The sequence below is a fragment of the Myxocyprinus asiaticus genome, chromosome 8, assembly GCF_019703515.2.
Source record: "Myxocyprinus asiaticus isolate MX2 ecotype Aquarium Trade chromosome 8, UBuf_Myxa_2, whole genome shotgun sequence".
Taxonomy (NCBI): domain Eukaryota; kingdom Metazoa; phylum Chordata; class Actinopteri; order Cypriniformes; family Catostomidae; genus Myxocyprinus; species Myxocyprinus asiaticus.
In genome coordinates this window covers 15,328,905-15,352,049 of record NC_059351.1, presented here as the reverse complement: position 1 = coordinate 15,352,049, position 23,145 = coordinate 15,328,905, and the positions used below count along the sequence as shown (strand labels likewise).

General features: G+C 37.8%; 1 protein-coding gene across 1 annotated transcript in view; it reads left to right on the top strand.

Annotated features, from left to right (window-relative positions):
• The window catches only part of LOC127445571 (voltage-dependent T-type calcium channel subunit alpha-1H-like), a 139,182-nt gene that overhangs the window by 97,063 nt on the left and 18,974 nt on the right, over positions 1-23,145 (top strand). The window contains 11 exon segments of the mRNA XM_051705717.1: positions 1,143-1,227; positions 1,609-1,829; positions 5,341-5,676; positions 10,841-10,941; positions 12,048-12,171; positions 13,060-13,128; positions 14,115-14,299; positions 15,110-15,236; positions 16,573-16,698; positions 17,985-18,074; positions 20,218-20,410. Coding sequence (XP_051561677.1) covers positions 1,143-1,227; positions 1,609-1,829; positions 5,341-5,676; positions 10,841-10,941; positions 12,048-12,171; positions 13,060-13,128; positions 14,115-14,299; positions 15,110-15,236; positions 16,573-16,698; positions 17,985-18,074; positions 20,218-20,410 — 1,657 coding nt within the window.

Genomic DNA, 23,145 nt, shown 5'->3' with positions numbered 1-23,145 from the left:
ACACACATTGGCGCAGAGCCTGATTGCAGCTGGGGTGACTATGTGTTTGATAGGAAAACACTTTCACTCAAACCTTTCTGTTGTTCTGTCTTTTATCTCTCTCTCTCTCTCTCCCTCTCTCTCTTGTCTGCTAGATAATATCACACACATAGACACTGGACACTTTACCTTCTCAAACAATACATGAGTACACATACACACACACTTATCCAGTTGTTACTCTGCTGAATTTCAGCGATTCTGATTCAAACCCTCTTTGCTTCATTCTGCCTATTTCCTATTTCTGTCTTTCTAATAATACCAAAAGGAGATTTTGTTGTAAAAAACAATCCAAATTGTCCCACTTTTCCAGTATCTGTCATAATTTACTCACTCTCATGTTGTTCCAAACCCATATGACCTTCTTTCTTTTGCAGAACATAAAATTAGATGTTTAAATTAATATAATAGCCAGTTTTTAAATTGGTAGTGGATAGTGCTTCATTGTAAAGCTTAAAAGTATCAGAATAGAAATCCCAAAAATAAAGACCCAGAAGTGTCATAAAAGTATTTAATGCGGCTTGTGGATCATATTCCAAGTCTTTGGAAGACATATGATAGGTTTTGGTGGGAAATACCCTGTAATTAAATTTTTTTTCTTTCTTTTTTTTTTTTTTTTTGAAAATCTTGACGTCCGTTGTGCGTTCATGAGTACATGAGAGAAGCTCATAGTGCTCATGAGCGCACAACTGATGTCAACATTTTTGCTGAAAAATTACTTATATTTCAAGGTGTTTCTTACCAAAATTTATCATATGGTGGAAAATGGCTTTTCCCCTATTGAATATCCTGTTTCACTTGAAAATGCATCACGTTATGGAAGTAATGTATGGGAGTGGCCTAACAGGGCAAGTTCAATGACTCGACAGAAAATAGGACAAGAGCGAAATCCAAAATTGGATAACTAACCATAAAATAAGAAGGCAGAGAGTTAGAGACCCTTGAAAGATCAAAAAGAATTGTGTTTAAAATAGATTTTTATTACTACTGGCCTTGTACTGGGGTGTATGTGTTAACATAATCTCCGTTCATTATTATGAATTCTGGATTTCCACCTTGAAATGTCAAATCTCTCTCATTCTTTCTCTCTTTCTCTCTCTCAGGGTGATGCTAGCAGATCAGACAGCGATGATGACATGTCGTCTGACTATGGTGATGAGGACAAATTGAGAGAACTTCTGAACTCAGGTGTGGGTGTGTGTATGTGTGTGTGTGTAGTGTGTGTGTGTGTGTGTGTGTGTGTGTGTGTGTGTTTATTTGAATGTTTGAAGTGTCTTTGGTACTGTAGCTTGTCACCATTTCTTATACATTATTCAAAAAAACTTTTTTCCCTTCATTAGTTTAATTTAAATGGTCCTGTGGTGTTATACATTTATTTTTAATGCACACAAATTGCACGTAGTCTCTTAATTAATATGAGGTAATAATGATTGAATAATTTTCTAAATAATTTCAGAAGGAGTATAGAATGTCACACATGTTGACTTCCAAAAAACTATTTAATGTCAACTGTGCTTATTTGTGTGCTTTGTTATTTGATGTATGACCTCTTGTTGGTATTTGGATCAGAAATGAAAATGCAGACATTAATGCCCATCTCCAATGGATACCTGGAACCCCGGGCATCAATGCCACCTCACATGACACACACACAACCCAATGCCACGACCAGAACTGAAGTGTCACACATCTACAGCCAATCACGTCGCAACAGCAACACCTCCACTGAGCCCCATGACCAGAGATCCCTGGTGAGTGGTAAACACAACTGAAGGGGTTGGTTTACACCTGTAGTCCCCTACACAACAATTTAACAACAATGTAATAATTGATTGAGATATGATTAGAAAAAAATGCACTAAAACAATTAGAGTATTTAAATCTTTGGAAATATTAATAGTGCATTGATTGGCTTTTTGCTATATAAATGCAAGTTCAGTCTCCTGAAAGCAGTGATTTAAATGATGTTTTCACTCAACTTGCAAACACAAATTAACATTTGTCATAATTTATTTCATAATTTCATCCTTACTGCTGCCAGAAGACATTATCTCAAACTCCAAGTTTGCTTTTAAATGTTAGATACGTAGCGATTCAGCACCACACGTTGTCTGAATTCCTCACATATTTAAAGGCATTTTTGTCTGTTTGAAATAATATGAGGTGCTAAAACTTTAGCGAAATATAGCCTTTATAGGAAGTTTGCTTTTAATTCGAGCCATCAGAGATAGGTTACAGATTTTACTTTCACCCGACGAAGATGTGGGCTAAAAGTGGTTCTGGCGTCCCTGACCCACACAAATACAAGTATTTTCAAAGCAAGTTAAATAGAGTTTAAAGGAGTCATACAGTATTATAGCATATACATTTTTTTTCAATCATTTTATTTTTCTCCCTGAGGTCCATTTATAATATTTGGCAAGTTTTTTTCTGTGCCAAAAACAATGGGAAATTAGTTTTCATGACCATTTTCCACCCTCTCTCTGACCCTTATTGAACAGCACTTTTTTGCTTCTATGCCTTTAAGACTTCTACAGTATGTAAATGTTATCTTTGCATATGAAATGAGTACATGGTAAAAAATGTTTTGTTGAGTCAACTGATTATATTTAGTGCTTTTTTTTTTTTTTGCATGTTTTTTTTTTAGTTCAACTGACTTAATTTGATACGTTTATCTCACAAATTAAAAAGTAATCTGAACTGATTGAATGTAGTTGTGAAAACTTCTGATTACTTCGCTAAACTTAATCAGTCTATTTAGCTTAACTTAAATTGGATGTTGTTAAAACAACTTCACTTTAGATCCTGCTGCTGTAAAGTTAGTGTGCAGTGAACCAAATTTAAAGGGTTCATGACAAGCTCTTCTTTAAAATAATTGTATTATATTCCCTGAGGTCCGTTTATCATGTTAGTATAGTTTTTTCTGCGCCAAAACAGTCATTATTTAGTCATATGTAATAATTGTCTCTGGCTCTCTGTCTGAAAAACTTGGGTTCAAGCTCTCTGGCCCTTTAAGACTTCAGTGTAAATGCCCACTGTTATGATTGGCATTGTGCAGCCCCTCAAATTCAGCCATATTTGAAACTCAGTCCGAAGAAAATGAACAAGTTCCACACAACATTATAAAACTACATTTCAGTTTAACACAATGTACACCCAACACATGTCATCTGAATATATTAAACATTTTAATCAAGCAGCACCATAAACAAGCAGTCATGACATATGAAATATTCATGAATGAAATTGTTTACTTACAGTTTTGCAGTCCAATAGTGTTTTAACTGCCCCATCTTTCAATAACAGTTCCTTTGCAAAGCTTGAATCATATCGTGACTGGTTCACAAGCAGTCCACTCTGAAATGTTCTGAATACGCAAAACGTAATACAATCCTCGGTGATGTTGGGGTGCTTCAACTGGATTCAACAGTTTCAACTGGCCAAAACAGAGAGCCTGGTCTTCACAGGAGCGACATCTCACACATCTTCCATGTTTGTTTACACACACAACTGAATGTGTTTCTCCCAGTCAGTGGCCACAGCAGAATGAGACACGTTTTTAAAAGTTGCAATTGTACCGCTCTTAAAATGCTGCGCACATCACCGGAAACGCATCATAAAGATCAAAGATGTCATAACAAAAGACTAACAATTAAAATTAGCACAGATGGGTGCCAAAATGGTCCAGGACGCCTTCAAAGCAGCACAACAACAAGAGAGCAAACAGCAAGATGAAACAGGATGGGGGTTTCTTTTTTAGAGTAATAATTTGACATCGCATCTTTTAAAAGTGGCGCGAGATGTATGATAGTGCAGGTTTATGGTATATAAAGACATTTAAATTCAGATAGGCACATGAAGGTGTCCTGTGTAAGTCTCCTTTGGATGAATTTCCCATGACAGGCCCTGTCTGTCCTCTTCACCTGCGACTGACTGTCTGAGCTCCAGTGGGTGGGGCCAAGGGTGCAATGATGGAAAAATAGGAGTTGATGTCTTGCTGGAGGCAGTCCTATGCAGATGTGTTTAGTCCTTGTGATGGCACAAGTTCCACATATTCTAAACGGGACGTTCCTAGAGTCTGGTTTAAATAAATGCTCTTTTTCTATTAAGGAGGATGTTTTCAGTTCAATGACATCTTATATGTCATAAGATCAATGAAAATTTGATTCCTCATGTTATAACCTCTTTAATTGTCAAGTAAACCCTGCAAGTTTTGCACCGCAGGATGGTCTCTTCTTGAGAGACACAGACCACACACATAATGCCTTGATTTGGAGCCACATATAGATGTCAACACTTGATACACAAACCTCAGTAATGGTGATACTCAACAAATATCAAGTAAAAGATGAGCTCTTAAAATCACCACACAACTATTAATCAACAGTGATGACAAAAACTACAACAGCAGCACAGATAAAGTCTGCAAATAGTAAAAAATAAGCCTACTACACTAACCTCATTATTTATTCATGCTGCAATGAATGCTGGGAGCTGGCAAGTCTTTGTTCAGACAACTTTGTTAAGCGAGTTGAGATGACAAATACACTTGTTGATTCAACTTAAGTACAAGTTGATATAATCACAACAACCTAATATGTTAAGCTGACTGGACAATTTAGTTGTGTCTTCTTAAAAAATGCACTTTGATATAACTAGATGTAAAAAAACAAACAAAAAAAAAAAAAACCAGTGTCGCATCACTTTGCTACTTTTACTCACAAGCTGCGGGTTTGCTGTTGGGCCCTATGTAGTTCACACAAGTTACAGTATGTCCATAGTATATAGAACTATTTTATTTCAAATTCAATTTCTCTTTAAATTAATATTTTAATTTTAAAAATCATATTAGAATTATCACTTTTTGTGAGTTTGTGCTTTATTGTGCCCTATTTGTATCTCATTAGACTTGTAGGTTGTTTTTTACAAACACTTTATAAAATTAATAGTTCCAGCTATAAAATAAGACACTTTTGAAGCTGTTGTAAAATAGACGATCAATTGAATTCTATATTTTTGCACAGAAGTTGCTACAGAATACTTCCACACTATTAACAGCCTTGAAATAACTTTTTAGCTTACATTTTAACTTTGTTTAATTGTTATTAATAAGTGTAATTATTTATTGAACATCGGGGTCTTTTATCATTTTGCTGTTTCTGCCATTTTATACAAGCCACTCAATGCTGTGCATTAGTTATTTTACCATGGCCTCTGGTGGCTTATTTTTAATTACTCTATCATATAACGCCATTTGTTGCATGCCATGATAATCAGCTACCATGTGTGTGTCTTTTGTAGTCCAGCCTTTGGGGAAGCCGATGCTCCAGTTGGAACAGTCTTGGCAACGCCCCCAGTCTGATCAGATGTGCTCAGTCGGGAGAGCGTGAGTCGCTGCTGTCAGGGGCGGGACAGGACAGCATGGATGACAACCAATCAGATGATGGAAAATCCAGCAAGTCTGGCAGTCTGGGCGGAGTCTCATGTCTCGGGTCGTTTGATTTACCAGAGCTACTGCAGGTTCCACGCCCATATTTGGAGTGTAATGGCAGATTAGATGGGGGTTATCCATCCTCTCCAAACATTACATGCCCTGAACCATCCACACAAGGGGTAGAGGATGAAGACTTTGAGGAGGTGGTACACTAGTTTTAATAATTTTTTAAATAGGTTACATTATGTAGATTGTGGTCAATAGCACTATCGATATCCAACGAGCAAGGTATATGGGCCAGACAAATTAATTGGCAGATAGTCTATTAGGCCAGTTTGAGATGTCTTCTCAATCAATAATAAACTCACTCTGATTTCAATATAAAAAAAAGAAAGAAAAATATATATGTAAGTGTTATGCAGCTGAGACAATGTTTTGAACCCAGATGCAGTGTATTAACCAAATCAAAGTTAGAAAAAGAAAACACGGGAATGACACGGGATAAATCAAACTAGTAAGTAACAGAGGTATATTTATCCAACAGATCAATAACTCACAAGTAGAACACTTGGAGAAGAGCTGAACACACATGGTGAGGTCCAAATGAGACTAGACAAAGAGTATGAGACTGTGGTGAGTGTTCTAGATGATGGCTTGATGGAGAACAGGTGTACATAATTAGTACTCAGGAGAGTGAGATAGAATTGAGAGAGCAGAGACTGACGAGGGCATGACAGACCAGGGAAACATCAGGGGTTGATAGCCAAGGACACATTGAAACGAGGTAAGACCAGTGGATGGGTGACGGAGAGAGTTCTGCGCATATTCAGCCCAGGGTAGGTAGCGGCTCCACTCTTGTTGGTTGTTATGATAGTAGTTACGGAGATACTGACCTATCTCCTGGATCTTTCTCTCCGTCTGGCCATTGGACTGAGGGTTGTAACCTGAGGAGAGACTAATTGAGACACCTAGATGGTTAAAGAAGGATTTCCATACCCTTGAAATGAATTGGGGCCCCCTGTCTGATACTATATCTTCAGGTATCCCAAATTTCCTGAAAACATGTTGGAAGAGTACCTCTGCAGTTTTCATGGCCATGTCAAGACCCTTGAGGGGCACCAGCTGGCAAAATTTAGAAAACTGGTCCACATTTACCAAGACACAAGTGAACCCCTGGGAAGGAGGAAGGTCAGTGATGAAGTCCACGCTAATGTGGGACCATGGACGATGCAGGACTGGAAGAGGTACAAGCTTGCCAGCTGGAAGGTGTCGGGGTACTTTAGCCATGGCACAGTCTAGACAGGAGTGAACGAAATCGGTAACATCCCAGATGAGCTGCGGCCACCAATACATATTCTTTATTAGATCAAGGGTATGGGAGATTCCAGGTTCCAGGAGAATAGTGGAGCCACTTAAGGAGGGTCGTGCGGAGTGCAGATGGAACATAGGTCATACCAGGTGGACAGGCTGCTGGTGCTGATTGTGAGGAAGCTGCTTGGGTGATACGCTGGTCAATATCCCACTGTATAGGACTGACAAATAGTGAAGGGGGGAGTATGGGTTCCAGTGCAGATGTGGTCTGGTCAGGGGAGTGTAACCGGGAAAGGGTGTCAGCTTTGGTATTCTTTGAACCAAGACGATAGGTGACTGTGAAATGAAACCGTGTGAAGAATAGTGCCCATCTTGCTTGCCGTGGGTTGAGGCATTTTGCGGATTGTAGGTATTCGAGATTGCAGTGTCAGTAATGACAGTGAATGGGTGGCGAGCGCCTTCCAGCCAGTGGCACCACTCCTCGAGCACCAGCTTGATGGCCAGTAGTTCCCTGTTTCCAACATCATAATTCGTCTCAGCTGGAGATAGCTTCTTGGAGTAGAATGTGCATGGAAACAATTTGGGAGGAGTACCCTGAAGTTGGGAGAGCACGGCCTTACCCCGGGGTTGATGCATCAACTTCGACCACAAAGGGAATATCGGGGTCGGGGTGCTTGAGGATTGACGCTGACATGAAGGAAGTCTTTAAAAGCTGGAAGGCTTTAGTGGCTTGTGGAGACCAGGAGAGGATCTTGGGTTTATCTCTGAGGAGACTGGTGAGAGGGGCGACTACCATGCTGAAGTTCTGGATGAACCTTTGATAGAAGTTGGCAAAACTGAGGAACCTCTGTAATTCTTTTACGGTGGTAGGCTAGGGCCAAATCATTTCAGCTTGTACCTTGGAGGTGTCCATCTGAACTCCGCTGGAGCTGATGATGTATCCTAGGAACTGAATGGAGGACTGGTGGAAGAGGCACTTCTCAGCTTTCAAGTACAGACTGTGATCACTGTGGCATTGTAGAATGAGTCTTATTTGATGGATGTGTTCATCTATGGACGTTGAGTTAATGAGTATGTCATTGATGTAAACCAGAACAAAACGGTGGAGAACATCTCGGAAGATCTCGTTCATGTAAGATTGAAAGACAGACGGGGCATTGACCAGGCCATACGGCACAACCTGATATTCATAGTGGCCGCTGCAGGTGATGAACGCGGTCTTCCACTTGTCACCCTCACAGATACGGATTGGATTGTAAGCACTACGAAGATCGAGTTTTGTGAAGATGTTGGCCCCCCTGAGAAGTTCTAGGGCAGCTGGAACCAGAGGCAATGGGTAAGGGAACTTCACGGTGATACTATATAGAGCACGGTAGTCAATACATGGACCTCCATTCTTTTTGGCTACAAAGAAAAAACTTGAGGTTGCCGGAGAAGTAGATGGGCGAATATAGCCCTGTTTCAGGGCTTCCTCCACGTTCTGCTCCATCGCTCTTTGCTCTGGAAATGATAAGGGATACATTTTGCTTCTAGGAAGAGGTGAGCCCGGGAGAAGATCTATGGCGCAGTCCCAGGGACAGTGTGGAGGAAGTTGGGAGGCCCTTTGTGCACTGAAAACTTGCAGATAGTCTTGGTAGACAGAAGGGATGGAGGTGTCTGTCGAAATGCGAGGACTTTCAACTGAAGTGGCCAAGCAACAGATGGGCTTTGAGGAAGAAGGACGAGTGGGCAGGAAGCATGCGGAAGCGTAGGGCGTAATAGGCAACCGATAGTTTTCCTTGTTGAAAACGGTTCACTTGTTCACTGGCATAGGAGACTCCAGAATCAGACTTGAAAACCTCGTGGAAATGGGCTGTCAAGGCGTCGATGGACTGTGTAACGGGACCTCCCTGAGTCCAAATGCCATTTCCCCATTGAAGAGCTTTTCCGGAGAGAAGCGAGATAATGTAAGCGATCTTCAAGTGATCCATAGGGAAGCATTGGGGTTGCAACTCATACGCCAGCAAACATTGGAGAAGGAAGCTGCTGCACTCCTCCGCATCACCAGAATAACTCTTTGGTGGAGCCAGAGGACAGATGTTCTTGGGATATAGAGCAAAGGGAAGCGGTGGATCAGAAATGGGCACAACCGGGGCTGAAGCAAGGTCTAGTCTTCTGTTATGCAGCTAAGACAATGTTTTGAACCTAGATGCAGTTTATTAACCAACTCAAAGATAGAACAAAGAAAACATGGGAATGACACAGGTTAAATCAAACTAGTAAGTAACAGAGGTATATTTATCCAACAGATCAATAACTCACAAGTAGAACACTTGGAGAAGAGCTGAACACACAAGGTGAGGTCCAAACGAGACTAGACAAAGAGTATGAGACTGTGGTGAGACTTTATAGTGTTCCAGATGATGGCTTGATGGAGAACAGGTGTACGTAATTAGTACTCAGGAGAGTGAGATGGAATTGAGGGAGCAGAGGCTGATGAGGGCATGACAGTAAGGAATAATTGACGACGGGCCTTTGAATTATTGAAAAATAATGCACACCTGAGGTTTGATTGCAGCCACGATGCTTTGCATTACACCCTGGGTGTGCATTACTTTTCAATAATTCAACGGGCCGGAGTAAATTATTCTGTTTATACCACGGTTACCACAGCTTAAGACATGGTTCAGAGTTTTATCTCAAGACATTTTCTGGTTTTCATCCCTAAAACGCTCTTGTGATTGGAACTACTTTCTTCCACCACGGATTCAGCATCTTGCTCTGAATACAGTCTGAGCCTTCATTGCTAGTTCGAAAATGCCACTTTAGATCTAGCAACGGAGGATTGCGAGGCTTGCGCTGCTTTACTGAAGCACTTACTGGAGTAACAAGGTAGTTAGTTTGTGCATGTGTGTGTGCATTTGTGTGTGAGTTTGTGTGTGAGTGAGCGAAAGATGGAAATTCAGAAACTGAGAGAGATCGCTTGTGGGATTACCTTTATATGTTGCAACTTTCTTCAGAAGTAACATTGCTTCAAAATCGCCAAGATGGAAGTTTAAGCACACTTCTAAACAGCAGCGAATGTTGCCATTTTTGTATATAGCTTTACCTTTGTAAACCTTAACAACTGTTTTCAACCCAACTGAGATGCAGGTGTGCACTGACATGACGGCTCTGTTAGCGTTCGCGAGTAAGTGTGTGCGTAATGCATATATGTATGTGTGTTTTCAACCGAAGTTGAAATAAATTTAGGATATTATAGACATTGTCATTCTTATCCGATGTACTTAGCCAGTATCTTTGTATGTATTGGTTATTTTGCTGTGGTAGCCTGTATGGCTCTTTGAAATAACTGAAATAATTTGACGAAGTGATATGGAATCTTTATGCGGTCAATACATGGAACTACTTCATAGCCGTGCGTTTACTGGAAAATAATTGCACACCTTAGAACATCTGTCAACCAATCAGAATCAAGCATTCAACAGACCCATGGTATAAATATATATATATATTAAAAAATGAAATATATTTTAATATAGAAGTCTCCCTTGCGGACTATTTGTGTGCTGTGTTGCCGCCTATGTAGAGCGTTCCAGATCAGCAGGCCCAGATGGAATCTGCAGACTTTTTTCACATTTTCTGTGCAAATTTTGAAGGAAAATCTCCGGAATTTTGCAGAAGAGATTTTAACATAGTAAAATGTGTTAAATAGAGCTGAGAGTACTACACTCTTGTTTGTAACTGAAAGAGTCATTAAATTAGCCAAAATATGTATTTAAAAACATGCAAGTGGTGATGAATGTGTAAATTTTGTAAATTACAGATACTGCAATTCTGCATAAATCTGCAGTTTTCGTCTGGGCCTGCAGATCAGTCATTTCTACATGCTACTTTAGAAGGCTGCTTCTAGTGTAGTCAGTAGACAGCAAGGCAGATCATTAGGTTTTGGAACAAAGTGTTCATATATTGACATTATATCAGACACAAGCCAGCATGCTCTTTTCAATTCAAATCAGTCAGTCACTAATTTTCTCAATTTTATTTCTCCATCTGGTATTGTTTGTGTTTTTTCAGAGTTGGTGTGTCATTCTGAAGAGACTGTTGGAGCCGTATAAACCTCAGTGGTGTAAAGATCATGAGGACTGGTCACTCTTCCTTTTTTCCCCTCATAATAAGTTAGTAACCAACACACCACACCAGTCAAACACACACATACACACATTGCATTTAAAGGAATGGTACACCAAAAAATGAAAATCCTCTTATCATTTACTCACCCTCATGCCATCCCAGATGTGTATGACTTTCTTTCATCTGCTGAACATAAATGAAGATTTTGAGAACAATATTTTAGCTCGGAAGACCATTTCAATGCAAGTGAATGGTGGCCAGGCCTTTGAAGCTCCAAAAAGAACATAAAGGCAACAGTAAAGTAATCCATTTGACCTCAGTAGTTTAATCAATGTCTTCTGAAGTGATCCAATTGGTTTAGGGTGGGAACAGACCAAAATATAACTCTTTTTGCACTATAAATCTTAACATCACCAGTTTTCTTGGCGATCATGATTTCAAGCTCGATTACACTTTCTAGTGCTTTATGGATGCACAGATTGCTAGATGGTGCTATGGGAAGTGAAATCCAGCTTGAAATCATAATTGCTAAGGTGACTGCTGTCAAGATTTATAGTGAAAAAGGAGTTACATTTTGGTCTGTTCTCATCCAAAACTGATTGGATCGCTTCAGATGACATTGATTAATACACTGGAGTTGAATGGATTACTTTAATGCTGCCTTTATGTAATTCCTTATAATTCCTTGCATTTACATAGCGCTTTTCTAGGCACTCAAAGCACTTTACATATTATGGGGGGGTATCTCTTCAACCACCACCAGTGTGCAGCATCCACCTGGATGATACAACGGCAGCCATAATGTGCCAGAACTCCCACCACACACCAGCTATTGGTGGAGAGGAGAGTAGAGTGATGTAGCCAATTCAGGGATGGAGATTATTAGGAGGCCATGATAGATAAGGGCCAAAGCTTTTTGGAGATTCAAAGGTCTGGCAACCATTCACTTGCATTGTATGGACCTAGACAGATGAAATATTCTTCTAAAAATCTTTGTTTGTGTTCTGCTGAAGAAAGAAATTCATACACATCTGGATGGCATGAGGGTGAGTAAATGATGAGAATCATTAAATCATCCTTCTAATGATGAAATCATTAAATTCTCATACTACACGCACACAGTGGCAACCCTTCCTCTCTGTCTGTGCAGGTTCCGTGTGCGCTGTCAGAGGGTCATCACTTATAAGATGTTTGATCATATTGTCCTGTTCTTCATCTTTCTCAACTGCATCACAATCGCTCTAGAGAGACCTGACATCCAGCCTGACAGCACGGTAAACACTACACTTACTCTCTTATTATTCCACTATTCTCAAAACTATAATCATACCACAGTTATACATGTCACCATTCTATTATATTCATACTGCCTCTGCACTAAAACTACTATTATAAACTAATAGTACCAACTCTAAAATCTGATTGGATGAGCCTCGTTCAAAACTGTTATACCGATATAAAGTAAATAATAATATCCGAAATACACACTCTGTGATGGTAGATTTTTTTTTAATACATTTTATTTAATACAATTTAAATGCATTATTATTAATAATTTCTTATTTAGTAGATTTTTTTAAAGGTATTTAATTTTATTGTTAACATTTATTTATTCAAATTTAAATAAAAATATAATTATTAAATGTTATTTTTATTATTATGTAATTATTATGTTATATATATTAAATATATAATGTAAATAGAAATTCTTTATTATTAATTATACTGTTTACACCCCTTAACCATGGTAAAATGCAGACTGTAACCCACAGTCTCGAGTGGCTTGTTGCTTTATAAAATGATGCCAATGTTCAATAAATAATAATGTTTATAAATAATAATAATAAGTGCTTTTTGCTTGTTGTACTGATCTTTCTACATTTTCTTAACCACAAAACATATTGTCTGTAAAACTGTAACATCATGCATACTACTTCAGTGAAAATACATTATCTTTCTGCTTTTCCAAAAGTACATTATTCATTAAACCTTGAGTGTGAAACCACTCTGCACATCAGTTGTTTGACTTCTCATTAGCAGGAAAATGACATAACACTGAAAAAAATTACATTGAAAGCTACTATTTATTGTGTGTAAATGTTTTGGTGCATTTGTTATCATTTTAAATTGCATTTTTATTTTTTATTTTTTTATTTTTACAGGAACGGATTTTTCTTAAAGTGTCAAACTACATCTTCACTTTGATCTTTGTGGCAGAGATGACTGTGAAGGTAGAAACTTAATAGAAAATGTATTTACTGAATATATATTAGAGTTGGGGTTTTTTTTAACTTAAAGGAATAGTTCACTCAAAAATTTAAATTCTTCCATCATTTACTCACCCTCATGCCATCCCAGATGTGAATGACTTTCTGAGAATATCTCAGCTCTGTAGGTCCATACAATGCAAGTGAATGGGTGCCAAATTTTTGAAGCTCCAAAAAGCAAATATAGCCATAATAAAGTAATCCATACGACTCCATTGGATTAAACAATGTCTTCTGTAGCGAAATGCTAGGTGTGTGTAAGGAATAGATCAATATTTAAAACTTTTTTTAACTATAACATTTTGCTTCCGCCCAGCTCAGTCATGAGGGTCGAATACACGCTGCCTCACACGTGACGTAAGCGCGTTGGAAAGTTCACGCGAGAACTGACACGCAAAATACAGAAAAATATGGAAGCGCAGTGTTGTTTACAACAGAGGAGCATAGATAATCATACACAGATGCCTCATTTGGCTGGTTTGGATACATCAACTGTGGCGCCATCTTGGAACAGCCAACAAGGAGAGCTGTTTGAATCGGTTTGAATGCAGGTGAATAGAGGAGATGCCTCAGACTGAGCTCCTTGCTCAGATCGCTGCATAAATGCACCCTGGTCAAAGAGCTGGCCGAAAGCTTACATTTTTAGTAAAACAAAAGTTTTATATATTGTTCAATGTCTTACACACAACTAGCGTTTCACTTCAGAAGACATGAATTAATCCACGGGAGATCGTATGGACTTTTATGCTGCCTTTACAAGACAGAGATGGATGGATGGATGGATGGATGGATATATAGATAGATAGATAGATAGACAGATAGATAGATAGATAGATAGATAGATAGATAGATAGATAGATAGATAGATCAAAAAACTATTAATAATAACACAAGCTGATGACATGTCAGTGAGGATGATGGTTATGATTATTATGGTGTTGTTATTATAGGTGGTTTCTCTTGGGCTGTATGCTGGTCCAGGCTCATACCTGAAGAGCAGCTGGAATGTTTTAGATGGTCTGCTGGTGTTTGTGTCTTTAGTGGACATCCTGGTCTCACTAGCCTCCTCCGGTGGGAACAGAATTCTGGGAATCTTACGAGTGCTTCGTCTACTCAGAACATTAAGACCCTTGAGGTAGGACTTTTTGAAGGTGTGTATGTGTGGATTCAGTGTACAAGTACATGAAGTCCTTTGTTGAAGATTGTTGTTATACTCTTAAAAGGATAGTCACACAAAAAAGGAAATTTCTTTTACCTAATGTTGTTCCAACCCCATGTGCATTTTTTTACGTGTAACATAAAAGCAGATGTTTAGCAGAATCTCTGAGCTTAATGAATGAGAATTAATGAGATCTGGGGCTGTAAAATAGCTTTGCGCAAGGATTATTTAAATCAAAATTGAAGTCTTCATTAACTGAAAATCTTGCCCTCTGCCAAAGCTTTTAAATCCCATTTGCACTTGCGCAGTTTCAAATCTAGCGCTTCAAAAAGTATCATGCCAGGTTTGACGCCAGTCGGTCACAAAAAATAATAACATCAGTTTAAAACAACTTGAGGGTTTGTAATTGATGGCAGAATTTTAATTTTTGGGTGAAATAATCCTAAATGTACTAATGTTGCTGTCCAGGGTGCTGAAATCACATTTACTCTCAAGTTAGATTCAGGGAACTGTTCAGCTGGGCGCAACATTGAACAACATGGTGCTCTCAGGCAAAAATATATTCTACTCAACAGACAGACATATTGAGTTCAAGGCTAACACTAGAGCACATCTCATCTACTTGTTTCAGCTTTTTGCACAACACTGAGCCCTGTTTTACCAGCCTCGTTCTTGATGAATGGTATCAATGCTACAGGATATTGATGCAACACTAAATATGCATTAATGCGTGCATGTGTGTATGTGTGTGTGTGTGTGTGTGTGTGTGTGCAATTTTATTATCAGGGTCATAAGCAGGGCCCCCGGACTAAAGCTGGTTGTTGAAACACTGATCACATCTCTTCGACCTATTGGAAATATTGTGTTGATCTGTTGCGCTTTCTTCATTGTCTTTGGCATTCTAGGAGTTCAGGTAAACATGCACATAAACACACTCTTGCTCATATTTAGCTGCTTTGTGTTGATTGTGGTATGTCAAAAATTATTTAAAGCCCCATGACGTAAAAATTTGAGTTTTGTGGCTTTTATTCCAAGCCAGATTGACGCTGTATTATTTTGGCCACGTTTTTCCATCTGAGACAAATTTTAGGGATCATAAAATATTTCTATTGTCTGCAAAATCGTCAATCTTTGATTGCTTGGTGTGACTTGTTCGCAGACAGCCGATTAATTGCCTTTATGATGAATTTTAAGCCACATCCAAGCTAATCTTCATGTGAAAACTCAGTTTTCTAACATCATCATTTTCTAAAGTATGCTGTAATGGAGAGCGTATTCGAAACACTCCATTTTTGATGGAGGAAAACACGATCTAGTGTGAATGAGAAGTGTAAATGCAGCTAAATCAATGCATTTACAAATGAAAAGGTATTAGTGTGGATGTGGCCTAAGCCTCCAATTTTGGGTTGCCATCATGCAGAGTGACTGCTCCAACGATGGCTGGTTAGTGCTGTCAGTCTGGACAACTGGGACTAAAGTCTTGGTTACGATGTGTATCATAGAGTCTGACATAATGCTGCATAATGTGCCATGGCTTTTACCAAAGTACAATCATACAATCTGACAAGCAACAATTGTAAAGGCCTGGAAAAATCATACAGTGTGCACCCGACTTTAGTTTAAAACCATGTGAAATTGAACAACTAAACCTTAATGTGATGCACTCATTTAAAATTTTAATTGTAAAGTTTACAAGTGATAACTCATCTTGTATGAAGGGGCGTAAAACAACTGTCTAATAAAATGCTGTCTAGAAAGGGAATGTCCCCTCCCCCAATACGGCTGACTAGCAGTAGCAAGTAGCATGGGTTTGCCTATAAACTTAAGGCAGATTGGCTAGTAAAAAGTAATAATAGTTTGTACAGGCAATTGGGAATCCTTTTCTGTACAATTTTCTTACTCTTAAATAAATGTAATTCAAGATATATTCTGTGAAATTAAGCCTTAATATCACATGCAATTTTGTTTAATACATAAATTTATCTTGTTTAAGGATGTTTAGATAATTTTATTGGAAAAATGGCACTAATTCTGAAAAGTCTGAAATGTTTATTCAGAATATGTTGTTTACTTGTTTAAAGCCATATTTTGTTTGCCATGTAAACTTCTCCATTTCCATCTGGTTTATATTATTGATGTGGAAAATCCATGTGGTGCATTTTACTGTTTTGCTTTCAACCAAGTTGTTTGCTTTGTAATAAACGTATGAGTTATTCACGTAATGTCTAATTGCAAGATGTTTCTCTCAGCTCTTTAAGGGGAAGTTCTATCATTGTGAAGGATTTGACACTAGAAATATTGCCAATAAATCGGAGTGCCTGCAGGCGAACTACAGATGGGTTCGCAGGAAGTACAACTTTGATAACCTGGGTCAGGTGGGACACACACACATGACATGTATTCTTCACTTTGCCCTTAGTAACCAGTGCAGCAAAAGTCAGCAAATACTGACTTTACAAAATTACCATTAATTACCATTAATTTCAGTGGTACCATGGTACTGAATGATTGCCACATTCATATCCATGTCATCTAAATGGTATTGTATGTAACTTCAAAGGAATACCATGGTATTACTATTATGGTAGAGTACAAACACCATGGTAATACCACCAGGGTTCCCACAGTCATGGAAAACCTGGAAATATCAGAAGTTTTAAAATATTGATTATGGAAAAGTCATGGAAATTTCTATTGTGAATACAAATTTCTCAAGTTATACTCGGTTCTAAAACATTTCATTGGCTAGAAATTGCTCTTTGTAAGTGCGGTCTCTATAATTTATTTTTAAATATCCTTATCCAGTAGTCTAAGCGAAAGGAAAAGTTATGGAATTATCATGTAAATTCATTAGTCAAAAGGTATGGGAACCCTGCACCATGGTACTTTTTGTAAGTTTGATCATCTGACTTCATTAACCATTTGAGCAAAATTGTGTTGTTGGTTTTTTTTTCTTAGTTTTTGCTGATTTTACAGATATTTATATTGTTGACACTGATAGTGTCACTAATATTACAAGTGATGTTTGTTAAGGCAAGCATTGCTATTACTATTGCTCGTCTTGCACTGTTTTGTTCTACGGACATAAATGATGCCTCAAATTATGCGATGGGCTATTACTTTTCTAAGCAATTGGACTTACAGTTTTCACTTGATGAAAAATCCTTGTACTTAAACTGAAGGAGGGACCAGGTCAATATCTTAAAGGAATAGCTCACCAAAAAAATGTAATTCTCTCATTATTTACTTACCCTCACGCCATCCCAGATGTGTATGACTTTCTTTTCTCTGCTGAACACAAAGGTTTATTAGAAGAACATTTCAGATCTGTTGGTCCATTCAGTGCAAGTGAATGGTGGCCAGAAATTTGAAGCTCCAAAAATAAAACAAGTAAAAGCAGCATAAAGGTAATCCATATGACTTCGGTGGTTAAATCCATGCCACCATTCACTTGCATTGAATGAACCAACAGAGCAGAGATATTCTTCTAAAAATCTTTGTTTGCATTAAGCAGAAGAAAGAAAGTCATACACATCTAGGATAGCATGAGGGTGAGTAAATGATGAGAGGATTTTCATTTTTATGTGAACTGTCCCTTTAAAGACTTGGAGATGAGCTTTTTTGACTTGTTAGAGATTTATGATGTGTAATGTTTCCACAGGCTCTGATGTCATTATTTGTCCTGTCTTCAAAAGACGGCTGGGTCAACATCATGTATGATGGCTTAGATGCAGTGGCCGTGGACCAACAGGTGTGTGTGTGTGTGCGTTCTTCAGATAACTTTACACAATTTGAAAACAGATCCTCTGGATCTGTCCAGACCAGTTGTGTCGATTTTTGTTTCTTCTTCTTCTTTCTTTTCTGTAGCTCTCAGGTGACACAATCACAAAAGGCAGCAGATGGGTTTTAAGTAAAGCACATGTCTAATTTATTCAGCTCTGGAGTGGAGAAAAGAAGGAGAGACAGAGAGAGAAAATATAGTGGACTTTAAAATGAGCAGTTTGAGAAAGAGAGACAGAGCATTCATCATTGGATTCCACAGAGAGTTCTTACACACTCTCTCTCACACGCATTCCGGTACATTCAGTCCAAAGACAATAACACAGCCTTACATTAAATGGTTTGCAAAGTGTCTGTTACAAAAGCCCATCTATTTTGGGGTGACAAATACCAATTGCATTCCATGTAGTATGACAAATACAATGTTTCCATTCCTTTATAGATTTGCTTCCTTTCACATTTCCTGTGATATGCTTCTTAAAAAGAATCTTATTTTTATCTGAACAGTTTCTGCATTTTGATATTTATGGGGAATTCAAGTCACACTGATACTCGATACATTTCTGATTATGTTAGTGATATGCGAACGCATGATCCTGATTGTCATAACGCGATTAAGCTAATATTCTGATTTTTAGAATTCAGAATGAGACATCTGACATATGCCTGTATTAACAGGAATCCTTTGTAATGTAAAAAAATTTTGGAATATCCACTCTATGGAAATATTATTCAATTATATTTGTGCATGTTAAATGGAAAGTAATTATGAGTGCTACAATACACAGGCTACTGTGAATAGTGAAGCTAACTACAAAACTCACTTTTGGAGCTGGGTGTGTGTGTGTGTGTGTGGGGGGGGGGGGGGTGTTATGTGGTTTACGAGGGCATTTGTTTAGGTTACAAACTGGTAATTACAAGGGTATTATGCTATAAATGTGGTTTATGAGGACATTTCTAGTGTCCCCATAATTCAAATCGCTTAAACATACTAAACTGTTTTTTGTTTTTTTTTATGTAAAAAATGCAGAAAGTTTTTTGTGAGGGTTAGGTTTGGGGTTAAGGTTAGGGGATATAATCTATAGTTCGTACAGTATAAAAATCATTATGTCTATGGAGAGTCCTCATAAGGATAGCTGCACCAACGTGTGTATGTGTGTGTGTGTTCGTGTTCATGTGTGTGCGTGCGTGTGCGTTTGTGTTTGGACATTAAAACTCACTAAATTTAGTTAGATTTATGCTTATAAATATTGCCAATAGGGTAAGAAAAATAAATATAATTAAAGGAATATTACAGGTTCAATACAACTTAAGCTCAATCGATAGCATTTGTGGCATAATGTTGATTACCACAAAAATTAATTTCCACTCATCCCTCCTATTCTAAAAAAAAAAAAAAAAAAAGGAAATAAGTGCACTGAAACCCAGATTTTTGCTTTTTTTAAAGAAAAGGAGGAAAGAGTCGAAATTAATTTTTGTGGTAATCAACATTATACCACAAATGCTATCGATTGAGCTTAAGTTGTACTGAACCCAGAATATTCCTTTAAAGATATATTCTGTGAAAACAGGTTTCTCATGTAATTTTGCTTTTCAATTGAATTTTTAGTTTTAAGGACATTTAGGGTTTGTTTGTTTTTTTGCTGTAAAACAAGATTAAATACTGAAAAGCATGATTTTATTCAGAATATACTTCATTCCAACTATGCTGTTTACATGTATACACCTCTTTTGGAAAAAATTAAATATAAAAGGCTTGTGTATTCTGAGTAAATAATTGTTTTTAGTAATGTGTCTAACCAGAGTAATGTTTTTGTAACAACTGAAAGTCAGTAACTGTAATCTGATTACAAGAATTTAAAATGTAATCCGTTACATTAATGTTTAACGAAAAAGTAATTTTATTATAGTTATTACTTTGTAATCACATTGTACTAATAAGGACATTAATCAGAAAATTATTGTGCATGTAAACATGGTTATTTATTATGAAGGGTAGAACTTTTCAACTGAACAATGTCAACATCACATATCATATCTGAACAGTTTCTCTCTTTTATCTTCTTCACCTTTTCTACTGTCCTTCTCTCTCTCTTTGTCTTCTCTCTTTGTAGCCCATTAGGAATCATAATCCCTGGATGCTCCTGTACTTCATCTCCTTCCTGCTGATTGTCAGCTTCTTTGTACTGAACATGTTTGTCGGTGTGGTGGTGGAGAACTTCCACAAGTGTAGACAAGACCAGGAGGAAGAGGAGGCCCGACGGAGAGAGGAGAAGAGACAGAAACGCATGGAGAAGAAACGCAGGAGTGAGTGTGTGTTTTTTGGGATGTTGCATGTCAAAACCAGGCAATATTATAGTATGAGAGCAGTACGCTTTAAGCGGGGAGAGGAAATCTCTGTTGCTCCATTCCCCTTACATCCTGTACACTGTTCCGTGGATTTCAGTCTCTGTGTGGCTTGGTGACATACAAATTTTTGCTATAGCTTCTTTTGGAATCATTTTCATTGGTGGATAAGAAATACACAAACTTACTGGCCAATTTTTGTCTGTAATTTGGGTTGCTCAATATTATTTACTTGATGAATAGTTGGATACTGTAGTTGACTAGGAACTGCTATGAGAAACCAACAGTACAGCGATCTGACAGCCTGCATTAAGCTGTGTGTATAAAGCTTGAGAAATAGAAAATTCATTTTAATTTCCACAGCCACGTTCTTCAAAGCCATTTGACTTTGTTTGACTTTAAAATCACGCAACCAGTATTTAATTAGACAAGCGAGACATACTGTAATTATAAGTGGGAGTTAAATCATTTATGTCACTTTAATCCTGTGGTTTTGTCATGAGAAGCTATGGCCCTTGAATGTGTTAGAGAAAGGAACCTGATTTTACATTGGACATCTAATAGCGACCCAACACTGTTAAAAAAAAACAACATATTTTTAGTATCCAGTTTATTGTACTAATATCAAAAATCATTCAAACAGAACATATATTATACCGAACAGAAGGAACACTTTGTCCATTATAAGTTTTGGATGTCCAGAATTTAAAGCCATTTATGTAGTTGCCCTTATATTTACAGTGCAATGCCATAAGCATAGTTAAGACCACAGCTTATCATTACTGTGGTTAGATCAATGTATCTGGTCACTATCTATAAACAAAAACAATTAAAAAACCCATAAATCATAGTATTTATTATGAAAAAATAGCCGAAACACATTTAGAAAGAAATATTAACTACAACTGCCACAGTTGTGATAAAAATTATGTCCAATAGAATCTGCCTACAGTAATAGATTATTAACTAAAACATTTTGGTCAAAATACCACAGTTATTGTTATTATTGTAAAATCATGATTAATTTTAGTAAGGGTGGTAATGTGTCATTTGAAAAACCTTGCATCAGTGTTGTGGTCTATGCCTTGATATCTACGGAAGTCGGGTTGTTCATGCGAGCGCTAAAGAGAAACAGTAGGATAGAGCAGATCATTGGCCAGGCTTCAATCACAATGCATTTTCAGATGAGAAGCATATTTAACACGTATAAAGCGGCAAACACAGATGCATATCATTAGATTTGCCTCAGTGGCCCGAAATTTCGATTGAGTCGTGGAAATATGTAAATGGAGGAAGAACCCTGGCATTGTTCTTTCCCTGCTTCCGCAACACGGCAGTTGAGAAACACTTGCTGCATCTGAAACCGTGTACTGTCAGTGACTGTCAGTACTAACAGTCTGTCACAGTACTGTATTTGATGAAGGACACACTTATCATCCACTAAAATAATATGTTATTTCGGTATTCATGCAAGTATTTTGAATAGATTTTGGAAATACTTCATCCGGGGATGTGGGCATTGACCCATGTCCTGAATATATGACGTAAGAACAACAACCACAAAAATGATCTGCTCTGGTTTTGTTCAACAAGCACCATTTAAGCACAAGGAACAATTATCTTGGTATATGTAGCACTTACAGTTAAGAAGAGCCTTACCGCTTCATGAATACTGTGGATTCGGACATACTACTCCATTGGAATACTGTTTTTGGCATACTATATAGTAGAGAAGTATGGATATTCGGACGCAGTGACTGATTTAAAAATTATGGCTAGAACTGCTAGTAGTCGATCTCTATTCTCTTGAGTCTATTCTGTAGACTTATGGACTGTAGTATCAGCCTGTCATGAGCACAGTACTTACCGTGGTATTATTATCATGGACACTGAACCATGGTTGTACAGTTTTTTTGTGGTAATGAATGACATGTTTGTTTGTTTTTTTAAATACCTTGGAGAACCACTTTTACTAACATGGTATCTATATATGGTAATCATTCAGTGCCATATTTAAAAGTACCACAGAATTACCATCTAATGACATGGTATCATAGTACATTTTTATAAGGGAAACTGCACCTGAAACCTTATTATTTCGCTGTCTCTGAACCTCACTTGCTCTCTCTCTCTCTCTCAAACACACACTAAGTTCCTCTCAAAGACACCTTGAGCGGTCGTGGACAGTGATGGATGGAGGGGGACGCTCGGCTGGACACTTCTAACGTCCTGCCAATGACTCGATTGTTTTGTAACTGTGATTATACACACACACACACACACGCATACACATATTGCCACGTTAGCAATTTACTGGCCGGACTATACTGGGTCAGTGTGCTTTTGTTTGACAGGGACAACAAAGTAGACTATACAGTACATGCTAAGTAGTACACACACTCTGTACACTTCTGTCCTTCAGTTACTTTGAATGACAGGTTGAATTAATTTAATAAAATTATATGCATTCAATGACAAAACTGTATTCAAAAACTAGACAATTTTAAGGTCAACAAGAAACGGGATCCGCATGATATATTTGAGAATAAATATATTTGATATTTCTGATATATTTCAGAATAAATCAGGAAATTCAAGGAAACAAATGTAGGGCAGGACTCGATTATGTTCCACAGAAACTGACTGGATTGTGAAAAGTTCCAAATGTAAGTTCGGGAAGAACTTGTTTATATATG